The sequence below is a fragment of the Diorhabda carinulata genome, chromosome 1 (assembly GCF_026250575.1).
Source record: "Diorhabda carinulata isolate Delta chromosome 1, icDioCari1.1, whole genome shotgun sequence".
In the NCBI taxonomy this organism is placed as follows: domain Eukaryota; kingdom Metazoa; phylum Arthropoda; class Insecta; order Coleoptera; family Chrysomelidae; genus Diorhabda; species Diorhabda carinulata.
The window spans coordinates 11,463,877-11,483,521 of record NC_079460.1 but is presented as its reverse complement, the minus strand read 5'-3'; the positions used below and the strand labels follow the sequence as shown (position 1 = coordinate 11,483,521).

General features: G+C 30.9%; 1 protein-coding gene across 5 annotated transcripts in view; it reads left to right on the top strand.

Annotated features, from left to right (window-relative positions):
• LOC130894048 (agrin-like) overlaps positions 1–19,645 on the top strand; it is a 451,778-nt gene that overhangs the window by 42,261 nt on the left and 389,872 nt on the right. Inside the window, exon 1 of one of the 5 annotated variants that reach the window (XM_057800634.1) lies at positions 11,526–12,077. The exons of the other annotated variants lie outside the window; for them this stretch is intronic. Coding sequence (XP_057656617.1) covers positions 11,594–12,077 — 484 coding nt within the window. The 5' untranslated portion in view covers positions 11,526–11,593. Of the gene's footprint in view, positions 1–11,525; positions 12,078–19,645 lie in introns of those variants that run through there. 5 annotated transcript variants of the gene reach the window in all.

The following is a 19,645-nucleotide window of genomic DNA, read 5'->3' as shown; positions in this document are numbered from 1 at the left end:
ACTAATGTGTTTCACTTGAAGCATTCATAACCAGATATCACCTGTTTTATTAAAAATCGAAAGTTCACGTGAAGCATAAAACTGTTAACTAATATTTATAAGTGAAATCACTTGCATATTTGGAAACAATCTTGTACAATATATATATATTTATAATATTTATATATTTATATAAATGAATTCCTATGTCCCCTTGCTTGGTCACACCATCAAGCGCGTATGGCTGGACCGTTCTTATGAAAGAAAAAATGACGCGAAAATTAGAAAAGTTAAGAATACTTTATTTAGAATATTAAATTCCAATCTAACCTCAGCGCTTTGGACTATAAAAACATTATGATGTTTGATGTAGAATTGACAGAATGCGTACTGTACTGCAAGTATAATCAAAGAGGATGTGAAAAAACTGAATGTCGTTTAAAGCAAATGCTTCGACCGTATTTATTTTATTGATAAAAAATATTTGTAAAATAATCGTTTCATTATATCCCAAAAAAGGATGTAAAAAAACTGAATTTTTTAGTGTACATTTACATTTACAGTTGAATTTTCATTTTTGGAATGCCAGCAATTAGACGTACAAACATGTCGTAGAACTTGCTGCGAGTCAAAGAGATACAAAAGCAATTCAAACTGACGAGCAACGCGATGGAATCGAAATCAACTAGATCGAAATGTTGGGTTTAATCCCTATCGAGATACATTCAATTATAACGTAGAAATCTAGTACAGTTCATAGCAAATCTTTGCTATTGGATAAATGAACGTTGTATGCTAATATTGTAAGGTATTTGAGTTTAGAAAAGGAGCTCATGGATTGTGTTGCGCGAGAAATCAAGTCAAATTGACGCTATCATTAAACAGGTTTGTTATTGCCAACGCCGAATAGTATCTAAACATTCCTGCAAATTTATTTTATGGGCGATTCAGCAAGACAAGTCAATCAGCGTTATGCACCCAATAATTCGGTGGGAAAACCTAATTGTGGAACAACTCCAAACGATTTTTCATCAACATAATGAATTGGTTGCATTATTCATGACCGTTTTGGACCGCATTTCGTGTGATAATCACAAAATAGTCATCAAAGCTGATGAGACACCAGCAGGAGAGCAGGCGGGATGTTTTAATGCGCCAACAATTTTGTCGTGACGTTGTTGTGCCGAAGTTGCTATTATCGTCGTTGGTGAATATCGAAGAAACCGAGATATTGTTTGACATCGGCGTAGCAATCAATTGCAGCGTGTGTCCGAAACACATCGATCATTTGATGCGCTACAATATCCTATCTTATTTTGGTAAGGTGAAGATGGATACAGTTTTTCAATGAAGATGATAAATCCAGTCACAGGTTTCAAAGCTAACAAAAAAGTTAGTTCAATCAATTATTATTCATGCAGACTGATGGTTTGGGAAAATGAGGACAATCTTAAAATGTCGGCGTCTCTTCCACCAATGTGATGTGGATATGTGCGTGAAAATGAAAACTGAAAAAATGAAAAGCGATTAAATTTATCAGATTGAACCAGGCAAAACTGCATTCTGATGAATACATTCATCTACGGTATGCCATAAATGCTGATGGAAATTCACAGAGTGAGGGTAGAACAATTATTCTCCCAGCAATCTTATTTATTAGCCTACAGTAATAGTTGTAACATTTGTGTTTGATTATAAAATTTGTTAAACTAGTGTCAGGACGTAGTAATACTGCAGATATTCGACTATAATGCATCAAAAAAATGTCTATTAAACTTGTGATAAAGATTGAAGAATTTATGTATCCCACACGTTTCCAAAACATTGTATTTATGACTAATAATTATCTCATATGAAACGTAATTGTAAATTACAGAATCCATTATTTGTATGGAATAAACCAAAAAAATATACAGTTATTGCCATTCAAATGATGTAATTTGAAATCAGTCACAACATCCAATCCATTTCATTTTCAGTTAACATCACTGATTTCAGTACTTGCTCAATTTAAAATATCTTGACAATGGTGGATAACCTGAACTCATTCTGATACAAGGTTAAGCTACGTGCCAGCAAAGAAATAGGGAAAAGTGTCCACGATTAATTAATACAAATGTTATTTGATTAATTATTAATCTGCTGCCTTCTTGAATATAGTATATTGCTACATATCTATATATTGTGATTTATTTTGACATATAGACTGATAGACACACATATGATAATAATTGATAAGGTGGAATGAGTCTTTTATTTCAAAGATCAATAAATAAAGAGATCAATAATTTGAATAACTAAAAAAACAAGAACGGCAACGCTTAACTCGTAAAGCTCACAAATTCAGCAATCAAACGGCTAGATATTGTCGATAAGATGGTAATTTATTCAGAGGTCCCTTGCGCCACACTTTTATCGAGAATTTTAAGGAAATCCAAAGAGAAGGCTAGCAAATAGCTTCTAAAACCCTATTCTCGTATTTTACCCAGGAAAAAATCCCTATTATTAGTCGCTTAGAGGATCGAAGGCGCAAGAATTTTTCGGTATTTGTTTGAAATGACTGATAGAATGAAACAAAGATTTCAACTTCTGAACTCAGAGGGATTATTCTTATGTCAAAAATTGTTGAAAGAATAAATCCAGATTTTTAGGAAAATAACTGGTAATTTTTGATTTCTGGTCAGTTCAGAAATATAGAAATATTAATCAACCATCAGTATACGACTTACAGGAAATATCAATATTTTGATGTTGAATTAAATAATTCAATTAATCAATATTTCTATCATAAGTCATTTTGAATATTGAATTTTTCGTGTATTAGATTCGACACGAACTCGTTTACTTGTTTTTTTTCTGTTTTTTCTGTTCCGAAGCATTTTCCACACTTTCCTTTGTGCGCCAAATAGGTCGTGGTCCATGTCGCTAGTAAAATTAGTCCAATATACTCTTTTGATTGATCTTATTCTTTCGTTCACTCTGTTTCTTACTTGGACATATTCTGCGTGAGTTTCTTCCGACGGTGTGCTTTTGTATGGTAAGTAACATTTCCTTTTTAATTCAGAGAGTTCTTTTACCTCTTGACAAAACCATGGTTTGGTGTGGTTTATCGGGTTTACATTAATTTTACGCTTCCCAATTGCTTCCTCCGCTGCTTCTTTGATGCATTTCGCAGTACTTTGCCAGTTCTCTTCTACTTCCCATCCTGGTTTCAAATCTATCTCTTTTAATTTATTAGTAATCCTGCTCTTGTAGAGAAGTTTTGTGCTCTCCGTTGTAAGAGATTCCAGATTGTACTTTTCGATGAACTGTGGGTGTTTTCTCTTTTGTTGTGGACGTTTTAGTAATGTTTTGCCAAGAACAAGGTTGTGATCAGTCCCCAGGTTAGCGGATGTTAGTGCTTTGACGTCGAGTACTTGTGCAGGTGTTATTACTAGAAATTAATTTTTTCTCTGCTTCCCTCATCTCAAATATATAGCGGTAATCAATGTATCAGAATTTACAAAATAGAGCTATTAATTTCACTTAAATTATTTAGATCTTTTTTATCATTTATAGCTTTTTCGTTCTTATGAATGTGAACCATTTCTAAAAATTTCCTTTTTCATGTATTAGATTCCGTTTCAAGAATTTTTGAATCTTTATCATTGAATTTATGTTTTTTTGATATCTCATGGTTCGTTAATGCATTTCTATTTTTCATATTCATGACCTCTTAGTCCATTTTCTAAATACTGAGATGTTTGCCCTATGTACACAGCGTCACAATTAGTACAAGGCACTTGATATATAATATTACTTCTTCTGTTTTTTGATGTTTTAGATTTTAATTTAGTGAAATATTTGGATAATGTATTATGTCCTCTATGACTTATACTAATATCTTATTTATTGAAATAATTCTATAATTGTTGGGAAAGTCCTTGTACATATGGTAAGGAGAAATGTTTTATGTTTTGATGTTGATGAAGATAAGAAAATAGGAACAGAAAAGTCTTTCGAAAACCAAGTGAAGTTGATCCAGAAGTTTTAAGACGAATAGAAGAATAGTAATAGTTACAGCCAGAATGCACTTCAGCAACTTTCCATATATCATTTTTTCTTCAACTATATGACCTGATCACCTCAAGCACTCACCACTCAAACTCCTGAATCAATACTTAGACCTAAATTTTGTAATAACTCCTTTTGAAACCTATACAATGCCCGAATTCAACACCAAACCCCTAAATATACTTTCCCCCTAAGATGGAAACCCCAACGAGTTTTATAAATTCATATATACATCCCTTCTGCTTTGCCATTTTTGGGACAACAACAACACTCAAAGCTTTCAAAATTATCATCCATTACAAAGAATATTGAGTAAGCTAATAGTAAGAGTTAAGGAAGTTATCTCAATTTATGGATGGGAATAAAAGAAACTCTCACACGAGACTAGTAAATCTACGTCCAGTACCCAATAAATACCCACAGCAATATTACGAGAAAATGATGTGTCTGCTTAATACAATATCCTATTATATAGAACTTTACAACAGCGAAATTAAGATGAAGACAAGTAAGAAGAGCTTTTTTCATAAACAAGCATCAACAAATTTACTAGCAAGGCTTTGGAAACCCTTAGGATCAACTATCAAAGCAATTCGACCTGACAACTTATCAACGGCAATGCAGTACATTCAGAAAATAATATAATCAAATAACAATAAGCAACCAAGTCACCATTTATGTCTCCACAATGGCAATCGTCAACTTTCAGACCACAATGGTAACCATCATACTTAAAACCACAGTGGCAGCCTCAGCACCAGCAACTTAGCCCCAGACCACCAGCACACGTCAACCATTCCTCTTCCCCAGATCAGAAAGTATCAATAATCAACAATTCAGTGGACCTCAAGAATAAAATAGAGCTGGACAACCCCAAGCATAGAAACCGACACTGATGAGTATCAGTATTAAAGCTACAAATCAAAACCGAAACCAAGCACCGAAATTTTGGAGACCTCAACAACCACAAAACCCACCAAGATTCGCATCCGAAGAATTATTCAATAAAGAATATACCAACATGAGCTATGATAACGATATAAACGGATTCGAAGATGAAACCACTTACAACGATTATTATCCAAAAAAATCAATTCTACGAGCTGTTTAAGGAGGACCAATACAACATTGCAGGAACAAAAAATTTAAGGAAAACGCCGGAAACAACGAGGCGACGTAATAGAGCTACATTTATACCAAAAAAAAAAGAAAGCTACCTTATATAACTCCTCTCACACATTGGTGCTACCAAATCTTTACTATATCTCAATATCGCTTCATTTGGGCACATCTGAAACTATTTATCATATCTCTGAACTTTACCATTGGCCAAAACTTTTTGTACAAAGTACAAAAAGTTCTTCATAACGCTCGTTATAATCCTCAAGCGAATCACACAGAGAGAACAGATAAGACAATTTGTACAAATCGAAGATGTTATTTTCATGATGATTCGTCCCATAATAACTAGGATACTTCTTTAGACAAAGTGGCACAAGCAATTAGAACCGCGAGACATGCCGTTACGGTTTATTTCCCAGCTTTTGCTCGAAACGCCCCATTATGTGGAGATTTTTACGGTTCAATTTTCGAAAATACGAAACATAATTAACATTGATATTAATATATGACGCTGAAACCCTTCTTAAGCTTTTTGTAGAAGTTGAAAACTGCATATGAAAATAATGCAAAACATTACAATCTACGGAAGAAAGATTTGCAATTACATGTTGGTGAAAGGTTATGGAGAAAGAATTATGTTTTGCAGCTAAATTTGCTCCTGAATACAACTCTTATATTGTCTACTAAGTAATTTCTAAATTAGTTCATAATTTGAAAGATCTTTCTGGTAATGACTTAGGTAACTGACATGTATCAAAATCATTTTACCGACATAGATTAAAATATTCTTGATTATGATCTTTGAAACCAGCATTCTTGTATTGCAGACGTTATAATGATTAGTACAGTGGTTTTTCGTTTCTCATTTTAGGTTCCTAATTATTCTTCTTAGCGTGACTATTTTTGTCTTTTCTTTTGATTTAAGATCAATATGTTTCATGAGTATTTTGTGAGCATATTTATTTTGTAGTCAACAACAATGTAGGTTACAGATACCAACATTTTTTGTTTTTATTTAGTAGAACTTGCACTTCTATCTTTTGCCGCTTATTATTCCCGTTGTGCAAGAGCACTTATATCTTTATCGTAAATAAATTCTTTAATGGATTTGGTGTTGTGATTTCATTGCTTTGAATATTTTCTCTTATGTTGTGTATAATGCAAAAGTGTATCATATTTGGTTGTTACCATATCGCATTGTTTTTGGGTTTTTGAAACGCCTGTAGAGAACAAACCTCCGTGAATGTTTCAAATTCTCTGGAAGTGTCTTGCTTAAGGTACCATTGGAAGATCAGTTTAGTTTGGAACAAATCTTATACACAAATATAATAATAACATGCAGACAAATTAATATATAATCGTCTGGGATTTGTTCATTTCTTATTGTCTCTTGACAATGGAAAGAAACTTGTTTTTATTGGCAATTTTTTGCAAAATGCTAGATGAAAATAGCAAAAGAGGAATGAAATGTGATTGAACACATTATTGTATTTAGTGGTATATTTTCCCCATGAAGCTTTGGCAAACAATAGATTTTTGATGTCAAGGCAGTACGAATTTTGCGTTTTATTGTAATGTGTGGAGCTAAATATTCATTTTTCCCATACATATATTACTCCATTATTCTTTTTCAATACTGATTTGTTCGATCTGATTTAACCCTTTAACGGACAACTCATTTATTTTTTATTTAGTGAAATGTGATTATGGAGATTACTTTGAAAATAGGTACAAATTGGAAGAAAGTTTGTATATATATATATATATATATATATATATATATATATATATATATATATAGTTGCAGTAAAATGCTTGATAGGTCAAACCTTTTCAATAGGTATTTCAATTTATTAACGATTCACAGCGTGATACTCCTATCGTCCAAAACGATATTTGCATTAGATGCAAGAGGAGAACTTGTTTTATATTGTCATATTCAAATATTTATTCCAAACAATGGAATAAAGTATAAGTAAACCATTTATACACCTCACATATTGTTTTTACTAGCCATCAAAAGCTTCACATATGTCTTTGTAAACACTGTTAATAAAATATTTTTTTTAGAACCTACTCTAGTAGACTTGTGATCAGAGATAGTTAGCAGGCGTTAAAAGTATTTTTATGACACCTGACAGGTACTACTGGCACCTTTATCACAAGTTTCGATTATAAAGTACGTTATTTTATGGTCATACCTCCGAGAGCTAGAATCAGTATATTTGTTGTGTGATAAAAATGAAATACCTTTAATTCCAGTTTTATGACAATAAAGAAATGTTGAATAGTTAGTCTACCGCGCCTTTTTTCAAAACATTTGAATTCACCGAATGTGATATTACTTGGAGGTCTCATGAATTTCGATGAACATTCATATTCTGAATTGTACATAGGAATCTCATGTAGCCCTCAAATACATAAGATAATTATTCAATTACACAAAATGGATTATATAATCGAATGTAGCCTATGAGTTCTGTATGATGGAAAAGAGTTTATTTCTACTCGAACAACATCAATCCCATATCTTGAAAAAAATCGGAATGAGTACGATAATTAAAAAATGATTCTCAAATAAAACCTTGATTGCAGTTTGTTTCAAATTGAAAGGAATCAGTGCTTATCAGTTGGGCCGATAGAGCTATCCAACAATCATATCATGATCGTTATACAACTGAAACAAAACTGAAACGAAACATCAAAACATATAAAATTTTTCCTTACCATATGTAAAAGGACTTCACTAATTCGAAATCTAAAACACCAAAAAACAAAAGAAGTAATATTATATATCATGTGCCTTGTGACGCTGTCTACATAGGGCAATCATCTCAGTATTTAGAAAATAGACTAAGAGATTATCAATACGATAAAAATATGATACTAGGCTGCATTGAAAAATCAAAAAAACATAAATTCAATTATAAAGATTCAAAAATTCTTCAAACGGAATCTTATACACGAAAAAGAGAATTTCTTGAAATGGTTCACATTCATAAGAACGAGAAAGCTATGAATGATAAAAAACATCTAAATAATTTAGGTAAAATTTATAGTTCTATTCTGTAAATTCTAATAAATTTAATATATTTGAGATGTGGGAATAAAGGAAAAACTAATTTTTATTATTGGAACAAAGTTCTAAGTTGATGTTATCCTTATATTGATATTCATGACATAGGTGATCTATAGATCAATATAAATAAGCAAATAATAGGATTAAAAAATAGAGCTATGAAATTCTATATGTAGATAAACTTTCGATCTGTTGAGAATAAGGTTGAATATTCACATCATGGTAGAGAGACTAACGCCCCTGCGGCGACTTCTCACTGTACTACAGCTCTACTGTGCTCACTGTGATCTCCATTACTCTCCAATTACTTAACATGGCAATTGCCGTTTGGGAGGCCACACTCTTGAAGATGTTGAAGAAGTTTCTCTATGATATAACTCGCACAGTGTACGAAGTCTACCTGGCGTCTTCTCCAGGTCTCAGTTATATAGCGAAGATCTAGCCCTGGAAATCTCCCAACATCGATGATATATCAATCTGCAAACTTTCTTTCTCATACTGCAGTTAACCATGTCAATTTTCATTTTGTGCATTGTTAGTTGTCGAAGGGTTTCAACAAGGCGAATGGTGCTTTTTTTTCTCCATTGTTAGAAATTGGTTTCCAGTCTTAGTTATTCAGACATAATCAACGCTCTCACCTAATCCTCCATATTGAACTCCTTTTTTCACTTCTCTCAATAAGTTTCTGAAGGTTTTTGACTGAGTTCAATTTCAAAGGGTTTTTCCTGTATTTTCACCTGGGCTTTTGTTAGATTTCCTGCGATTACAGATGATGGTTTTCTCTAAATGCACACTTTTTTCCAACTAATTGCATAAACGATACTTATTTCATCACTTTGATTATATATTAATACATTTCATACGTTACTTGTCTTTGAATATAACTTGCCACTCCTATTGAGGCTCATAATATTTGGTGACCAAGTCAGTGACAGCCTTAAAAATGTTGTAGCTTCTTCTGTAGCCCTATTCAGAGCTTTGCTCTGCTGGCTAATCGGCTAGTTAACTTCAATCGATCCTTATGTGATAAGGCACTACACTAAGGATAACTGTTTACTGTCGAATACAACACAAATTTGTTTGCCACTATGGTCTCCTCTTTTAAGCCATACCCTCTTGTGTTAGTCGCTCCAGGTTGAAAGACAGTAGTGATAGTACTATGTTACTTGCTGAATCTCTGGACCAGATCTGTTCCTGTTCCTTGTTCTTATATTGTATTTCGAATCAAATGAATGGGTGATTGGGATGATATCGAACAAAAACGATGTTCTAATCCGCATTAGTATGTATACGTTTTTTATCAAATGTTTGTCAATTTTAGAAAGATTATTAACTCCCACTTTAACTTGAAAAAAAGTTCTATATAATTAAGATAAGTGAGATTGGAAATATATTTGTAAAATAATAGGTTTATACATTTTCTATACTTTTTATTTGATTGATCTATCCATAGTGTCGATTTCCAGATTATTTCATTACGTATAAAATACAAGCGAATCACTAGAAAAAAACTTTCCCAGGAGATTGGAATTATGAATGTTATTATACCTGATACGTTTGAGGAGAAGTCTTCATATTCATGGTTTGCTAGCTCAAGAAAAAGCGAAACATGGTGTCCCGTTTTCAGTAAGCAATGACATATTTGAAGTTGTTTTGAAGTTATTCATATAGAAAATAGTGATGAATTGGAGATTTAACTAAACTTTTTAATACCTTCATTACTAATGAACCATTTTTAATCAAATAAGACCTATTTTTTTACATGAACCAATTGCACTTATCAATTTAATTGCCAGATTTGCTTCATCAGATAGAAATGGTCGAACTAATTTCGCAAAGCCTGTAATCGATACAACGACAATTGTGCAACGCCAATATCCTTCGTCTCCGGTCATGTAACAACTTATTGTGAGAGCAGTATATGGAAGTTATTGAGCCTTTGAAGTTCCCTTGGTGGTCGCCTCCTTTGATTTTTCCTAATACTTTAGAGAATATCGTATTTGTTCTGGACGTCGGAAATTGAAGGTTATCGATTCAGATTCATATCCAATGACAATATTTTTGACGCCTATTGCATTAAAAAATTATTTTCTGCAAATACTCTTATCTGAATTGTTTTGTCTGAAAACAACTTGCGCTGTTTCCAGTATAGGACGTTTTGAATTCGTTTTAATGGTTTCTTCATCGTCCCTAAAACAATGACTTGTTTTATGAACATCGTCATGGATCTGCCTTTTTCACCAAAATACTTTTATTATTTAGGAGATCATTACCCCTTTTTTCACTTCCAAACTTCATAAGGCAGATTAATAAGTACTATTTCAGGCTGACAACAATCAATATTGAGAAATATGAATTTTGACGAATTTCATCTCAAGAAATTCTATTATTCTATCATTAGCGTAAATATTCATAATCAGATACTCCTCAAATTTCTGTTATTGACCAGATATCCCTCATATCTAAAGTTGACAATAATATTTTTTTATGTATTCCAGAGCTCAGATGGGCACATTTGAGACTATTTCCGTTTCTCTAAAAATTTTAAGTCAAAACTCGAAGGTGCTGTATCTCGATATTTCAATAAATATTTTTATTATAAGCAGTAGAAACAAAACCAATGGATTGTCACTGATCTAATAGGTCCTTCTCCAGAATAAAAATCTGGTAACAGATTTGTTTTAGTAATCACCTATTAGCTTATCGAATTTCGTCTTGTCTTTTCAATGCCAGACGCAACTACTAAGGGCAGTTCATAGATATAGTTTTTGTTCTTTTTGTTGTGGATATTTTTATGGTGTAATTACCGATTACGAAAAAATGTGGTTGTATCAACGATATTCAACTCCCTTTATAAAATTTTTGCAATGGTCTGAAAGAAGCATAAAAATGTATTGCCAACAAAGTTAGTTTTAAAATTATTTAACAAAAACCTCAATGGCCTAGATATTTGGCATGATAAATATTATTTCAAAAACTAATTTATTATATATGTATATATATATATATATATATATATATATATAAATGGAAATTTTTCTGATGATAATCTTCCAGATCATACCATATTTTTATTTAAGAAGAAATATAAGAAATTTTAAATCTAGCCACTTCTTTGTGGGCTAAGCCGGTTACGTATGTGCAAAGTAAATATGCACCTTTAATTAAACTTTAATTTTATTGCGTGGGTTCTGGCCCAGATGACCAATCAGCATCCAATCTTATAGGAATCCTAAGAGGTACCTATCGGCGGTAGGACGGTACCACGCACGTATAGTACGCTAGATGCAACAGTCATGCCGCGACTCTTGTTACGGTCAAAACACTACTGACACATAGTGCCACCACGTGGTCGCAATCATGAGAAGGATTGTTTTTATTATTGCGGTTATCACTTCTTTTTTCTTGACAGTTCACCCTCGAAACTCAAAATCTCGCCGATTTATTTCGAATCGAACCTATCTACCCAGATGTAAATTTGATGAAAATATTATTAGAAGTAATGAACTTTTTGCACAGAAAATAAAAGAGGCAGAAGTAGTATTCACAGGGAAAGTCACTAGTGAAGTTGTTATTATAAACAATAGCACTGTTTTGTTTAGTGTTATCGTGCGAAGATATTTTAAAAACAACGTTGGTTTGTCTAAGAACAAAGAAGTGCGTATTGTGAAACCATTGAAAGAAGGGGAAGGTGTGAAGTGTAGACAGCCACTAAGGGTTAAATATACGGCGATATTTGTTGGACGAAAATATCTCAGGGCGCAGGATGTTGATGTTATTCTTGCTGTTTCTCCAATTCCTGTTACTCTCAATAATTTGGACAGGGTGAGCGCCGCCACTAAAGGTAAATGAGTTATTTTATTCAAAATGACGTTCAAATTCATCGATCAAATTTTTTACATTTTGTTGTTGTTAGGAGGAAGGCAAAATGTATCTCCCTAATTTCAGTACTGTTCACAATTTAGGTAATACTCATGAGAAAATTATATCTTCTGTTCTTCATCTGAAAATACTGCCAGTGTCACAGTAAAACATTCAATATTATTGTTAATTTTTCACGACAAATCAAATGTAAATCAAATTATTTTTCAATTAAGTATAGTTTTGAGTGATTCTAAACATACAAATACGCAAACTACCGTCAATTGAATGAGTAGATACCCAAAGCTATCGGTAGTGATTTCCGATAAATGAAAGACAGTAAATAATTTATTATCTTAATCATTAATTTGTTACTGCTATTTCTACTTCTTTCATATATTAATCACCACAAATGTTATCGTCTCACTATCTTTTTCTATTACACTAGCAACGCAACATACTCTATTTATATCAAAGAACTATTGCACATATTATAAAAAATCAGATTAAAATAGTAAGAAGAAATATGACGTTTCGAACTATTTCGGTCAAATATGATTGACATCACTTGCATTTATAAGGTGATAAATTTCTGAAAATATGTTGCAGCCATCAATTAGATTATTCGTAGTTCTATTTAAGATTTATAGAATAAAAATAGGTCTCTTGACGGCTTTCTCATTCTTATTTTCTATTGATGCATTTTTATTTTTTTGGATCAAATTCATGAACTTTAAGTCTATTTTCTAAATACTGAGATGTGTGCTCAATGTAAGTAGCGTCACAATCATTACAAGACACTTGATATATAATATTATATCTTTGTTTTTATATGTTTTAGATCCTAATTAAGAAAAATATGTCGCTGATGAATTATATCCTTTATGACTTATACTAGTATCATACTTATTGAAATAAATGAGTAGTTTTTGAGAAAGCCCTTCTACATATAGCGTATTTGACGTTTTGATGATTTGTTACTGTTTTTTTTCTTCATTGATTTGTTATCTATTTATCCTTTTCTTAAGTATGTTTTTTATTATTTTTTAAGGATAATGATATCATTACCTTGTAAAATATTGATGATAGCATAGGACCAACTCAAACAATACACAGTTACAATTATAAACGAATTTATCATAGCTATAGAACCAACACTTAGAACAACATTTTTCAAATTTGGAAATGAAATATATGAATAAATTGATGTTTGTCCGTGGGAGCATTCATATCAGGTGTTATAGCACAATTAGTAATAAAAGATCTTGTCTTAGAAAAACTTAATGCGAATATCTCATTTATTTTCCTATATGTAGATAATTGCATTACAGCTGTAGCGTGAAATGAAATTGGATTCAATAGAAAATTTAGTTCATATCATAAAAAAGTTCTGTTCACAATAGAAATCGAACATAATAAAAGAACTAAGTTTGTTCATGTCAACTTAAATAAAATTAACAATGAGAAATCAATTATTATGTTTGGCTGATATAACTTCACTTATAACGACCTTACCTATAAATAATATATTTATATTCGAACTAATAAATATTCAGCTATATTCATAACGACCTAGCCTATTAAAATTCAGCGTCATTCATAAATTAATCAATCAATATTGAAAATCCTTCACTACTATCTATTCTTATCCAATCAACTAAAAATTAATAAAGATACCTATAGTACCAGCATCATCATTTTGATTGATCAATATTTCTATCATACACATTTTGAATTTATATTTATTTATAATATATTGCATTGCATTTATTTATATATAAATAAATGCATCTAAATGTTTTTGATTTTAGGGCTCTTCTGTTTTAAAACTAGTTTTTTTTGTTAATTTTTAAAATACGTTTCGACTTTTCTTCTCATCTTCATCTTCTTCATCTTACCATCAAAAGAAATAAATCATGTTTTAAAACTCAAGATTAATTGGATTAAAAATATTCCAAGTTCTTGGAAGATGAATAGAATTCAATAGTCATACTATCATACCAGTACTGCAAACTATAATGGGTTACTAAAAATTCATAAACCTACATTATCAGCTAGACCAATTGTAGCATCAAAAAACACTCTAATTGAAACTCTTACTGTTAAGTTATTTGAAATTTTGACTAAATATCATCATTATTACAATGAATGATATGAAAGAATATTCCACAATTAATGAAACTTCTAATATTATGGTTAGGTATAACCACGGAAATTTTCTTATGTTTAGATGTAATATCAGTTTCTAGTAATGTTTATTTGAATATATGTAACTGTTCTAACTGTGAGATAAGTAAAAATTGCAAATACAACATTCATTTTTAATAATACATATTCTTCTTATGATAAAAATCTGGAACCACAAAGTGTTCTTCAGTATCTCTAATAGTAGCAGATTTACATTGGTTTAGATTTTGGATTTCGTTATATCTGTTCTATCATTCAGATCTGTCCTTCATCAAATAGAATGCAGATGATGTAATTTAATCATTTAATAATTTATTCCAAATTGGGGACACCTTATGAGACTGTTAAGAGCAATAACTTTCATACCTTTGATAGTTTGATTTCAATTTTTCATCTTCTCTCCCTTAATTTTTCATAAAACTTTGTCATATTCAAGAAAAAATCAAATAACCAACAAGTTCTCAACAATGTTATTAGAAAATTTCAAAAAAGTCAAAGGTTGCTATATATGAGATTTGACAACTTGCAATCCAGTTCTTCTAGTAATTGTTATAATTTTTCCAAATGGATGAGAAATTTTCATTTTTGTAATACACCTGCGAGTGAGCATGACCCATCAGTAAAAAAAATTATCTAGACGTGAAATGAATCGACAGAACTCGCTAAACCAAGTGTAAAAACTTTTGCAGTTTTTGGGCAGGCAGGATATAAATGGAGTGAATTACGACTAACAGTTCGGCGTATAGATGATCTTGACATGGCACTCTGTCATAAATTTCTAGTGATACTATGCCGTTACTCGTCAACGGTATGCAAAACAAGTACTCCGAGCAATCACGAAACCTCTTCCGATATTCTTTTACAGTTTCCTTCAAAAAAACTTAACATCAATAACATATGAACTTGTTTCCTAAATGAAAAAATTAATTCCAAGAATTTTTTTACAATTGAATTTATGTCTTCTTGATATTGCTTGATTCACAATATTTCTTATTTTGTTTTTGAATGTTTTAGATTACAGTTTAGTAAAATATTTGGATAGTCGTAACATTTATGACTTGTTTTAATATTATATTTATTGAAATCATTTGCTAGTTGCTGTGGAAGTCCTTGTATATATGAAAAGAAAATGTGTTCTACACAGTATTTGTTTATTTCTTTTGAATATGTTCTTTATCATTTTAGGATAATTATTTTCCCCCATTACAGTTTTTGCTTTTTTACTAGCGATAAATCTGAATTCAGGATCTGACAGTTTGATAGCTCTATCAGCCAAACTTTTTTGCGACGTAGAATGACATGAATTGTAGTTTGAATATATGGAGGAACAAGATGGCTAAATATACCATTTCTCATTTATGTTATTGTTTATTTTTTATAATGTAAAAGTGTATTCTATTACTTTATTTCGATTGAGAATTGAAATTTTTTTTGATATGAATTGAATTGTTTTTTATATTTCCAATTTTATTTTTTGGTACATCAGTATTACAGTCGTCTACAAAACGGAAAAAGAATGAAATATTTATATTAATTTTGCTTAAGACCGTTCCCTCAAGATCTTCTATTACTAATCATACTATTACACTTTATATGTATGCTACCATTGCACATGCATCAATTTGTTTATATATTTCATTTTCAAATTTTATGTGTTAGTTAATTTTCTTCCAAATATTTTTCAAATAGCTAGATAATGGAGTAAGAGCGTTTGAATACTTAATACAATTGGTCTCAGATGTATGTCTGGTTTGTTCAGTTTTGGCAGATCATATATTTTAGGGAGTATTGTATTATGAATTATCAATATCTTTGTATCTGTTGATGGAATAAAAAGTTGCTCATCCGAAGAACGAATTTGATAATTATTTTTTTTTTGTTTTTCGTAGGGTCCTTTTTTTTGTAACTTTTTTTATCACGATGATCATATAAAAGAGATTAAAGAAGTAAGAATCTCAAAATCCTAACAGTTTAGATAATATTGTTGCCGAGAAATTCTAAGTTATATACTTGAATTTCACGAGTCTATTAACCCACTGGGAGGTATCATAACCCATATATTTTGTTTTGTCAAGCTGTGTTTACAGGATTTTCACCAAATCGTTCTGTAATAAAGTACCTCGTTCGCTCAAAGATGGAGATAATACATAGATGGTATAATATTTTATAAAGTGGTACCGAACCATTGCCGCAAGTAGTTTTTTTTTATTGGAAATGTGGCAAGGAAACACCAAAGTGGACTAACTATAATATATTTTCTGAGATTTCGAATACTTATGTATTCATCGTGTGGGAAATATTAATTAAGATTGCCAGTGATTTTTGATATCATTAAAGCTTGGAAGAATTTTTCAACTCATAGAATTTAAAATTCAATATTCAAATTGACGTTGATAGAAATATATCATAGAAGCTAAATTCGCGACTTTCTGAACCAAAATTATTCTTTAACTCAATGAACAATTATGCATCAACAATAATTCATTGGAGAAATACTTTCAATGTTACTATTAGGAAAAAAGATTTAGGGTACAAAATCATAAAGCTCACAGAACCAATGATATTTTAAGAGAGAAGAAGATTTTATGGCTTACAATATATTCTGGTGGTGAAAATGCTTGGTCACAACAATCTGTTCATTGAATAAAAAACCTGTCAGTGTTGGTTTTGAGCAAAAATATTTGGAGGGGGTATACAAAATTATCTATCAAAGTCAAATGATTACAGTAGCCCCCTAACCTTACCGTAATTGCTACTATTTTATCCATTTCCTCTGTATAGTACTGCTTATATCGTCTCAAATTTGGCTGTAGAATTTTCCATGGAATAAGTTTTTTAATATATATATATATATATATATATATATATATATATATATATATATATATATATAATAATAAATTTCCATTACTTGTATAAAAATTATTTTACTTTAAACAATATTTCAGGATCCTTTTCATGCGCTTTGTTTTTAAGCACTGTACTGAACAAACTTCAAGAAAATTTTTATCGAATAGATTAATATTCTTTAGGCTGGTTCAATAAAAGAAAAGCGGAAAGATTTGATACTAAAAAAAACTCCAGAAGTGAAATACGGCGGATCTGTCACTCGTTCGGCAATTTCATTAATTTTTTACCAAGTAAAACCAGCCCAGTTTTGACATCTGTTTTAAGCGGCTTTAATGAAATTAACATTAATTCAGAAGTGGCGTGTACATGCCCCATATATTTCTGACTGGAAATTAATTTGTCACTTCTAATAAAAATGAATCTTTTAAAGGTTATGTTCGTATGAGTTGTATCTTAGTATTAATCTTTTGTTTTTTTTTATTTCAGCAGCGGGTTTGGTATGATAATTACGTCATTAAATTTGTGACTTAAATTTATTTTTCGATTTTTTTTGGTATGCTTTCTTCCTATTCTGTAATTTTAAGCTTCTGGTCCATTTCTTCTATCGCTTTCTTGTACATTCCTTCCTCAGATACGCGATTTCCTGCAACCAATAATATACCAGGTTCCATCTTGAGTAGCTATTTATTTAAGGCATCGATACATCGCATATATTAGAAAATATTTCATTGGAACATGATGTCGAGATGTCTATTAAAATATTATTGGTTGATATCATTATATCAATCATTGACGGACTTTGTTTACTCTAAAATGGAGATATATCTCCACGGTTTGGAAAGACAAAGTCGGTTTTCACCATCTATTTCACTAGAGCTTCTCCTCTTTGGTTTTTGTTCATAATTCCCCATTGGCAGATTTCCACCAATTTGTTCACATATATATTCATTTTAAATGATAACAATTTTTCCTCCTTCTCGCAACACGAGATAAATGCTCAATCTAATATGACTGCTTATTTTGAAAGCTAAGATTGCTCAATTGCTTGGTCAAGCAATATTCCAATATTTAATTTTATCATCAAAAACTAAACTTCAGTCAAAATTTGTCTTTAAAGAAACGTTGAACTTATTATTAGCACCGTTCGTATTTTTAGTTAATACTTACACAATCGATGATTATGTACAGAGCAGGTGGATTCTAATTTCCAATTTTCACACCATGAGTTACGTTCGGTATTGTTTATCTAATTTTAGTTCTATTTGTTTTATCCTGTTTCTAGTAGTGGGCAAATACATTTGAAAACCAGTTAAATACCAAGTACTATATATGGCTACAGATACTAGTGAATATATCGACATATCCTCGAGACAATTCAAGTTCAATCCAATTTAAATTTTCTAATATAAATTTAACATTAATAAATGAGGACTCAAAGTGGCCAATAGAATGCGAATAACATACCTTGTCCATTTCATCACACAACATTGCTTGAAAAAAAGCAGACAAATCATTAACAAATCCTGCAAATGAATCAAAATAAATAGTGAATATGCTGGCAAAAATGATTTCAAACATTCCAAATTTTTATGAGAAACTACTTTGGTAGTAGTTTAGCTAGTAATATAATGAAATAAATGTGATAAAACACTTTAGATTCCTTAATCTCTAAATTCTATGTAATCTTTAAGATATTGCTGCTAATAACATTAATAAGTATAAGTTGGGACACGTCATATTTATAATTTCTTGAACATTTGTTTATATTGATACTTGGGTCCACATATCCCTGTTTTTGTTATGATTAACAACGAATACACACCTCAGCTAAATATTATATATTATACATTCTTTGACCTTTTGATATATAAATGCATCTAAATATTTTTGATTAAAAACTATCAAAATAAAAATAAAATTGGATTTTTTAATAGTTTTTAAAAGAAAAAAACTAATTTTAAAGCTGAAGAGACCCAAAATCAAGAACATTTAGATGCATTTATATATATACATATATATACATATATATATATATATATATATATATATATATATATATATATATATATATATATAATATGCATACAAATGCAGAGACAACAGTCCCAACTCAGCAGCTCCACTATTAACAAGGAAGCTAAATACCTAACGCCAATATGGTACAAACCCAATTCCCACCACTTCCGAACTACTTTTATTCTGTCAATCCCCCACCAACACATATTTATAGCCAGAACCCAAATCTTATTATCCCTTACTACCCTCAGCAAAGCATGATTCAACATAATGATGCCGTTACAAATCCAGAATATTCAGATCTTCCATCGTCAGACGAGTTAATGGAGAGCTATTAAGATGAAATTATTGACAAAGATAAACAAACTCCTTCGTGGCAGCAAATTTCTAACCCAAAAAGGGAACGCATGAAAATACAAAGAAATAATAATAATTAAAAATTAAGTTACATTATACAACGTCTAAAAATAGTAATTCCAATTCACCTGTTGGAAGATT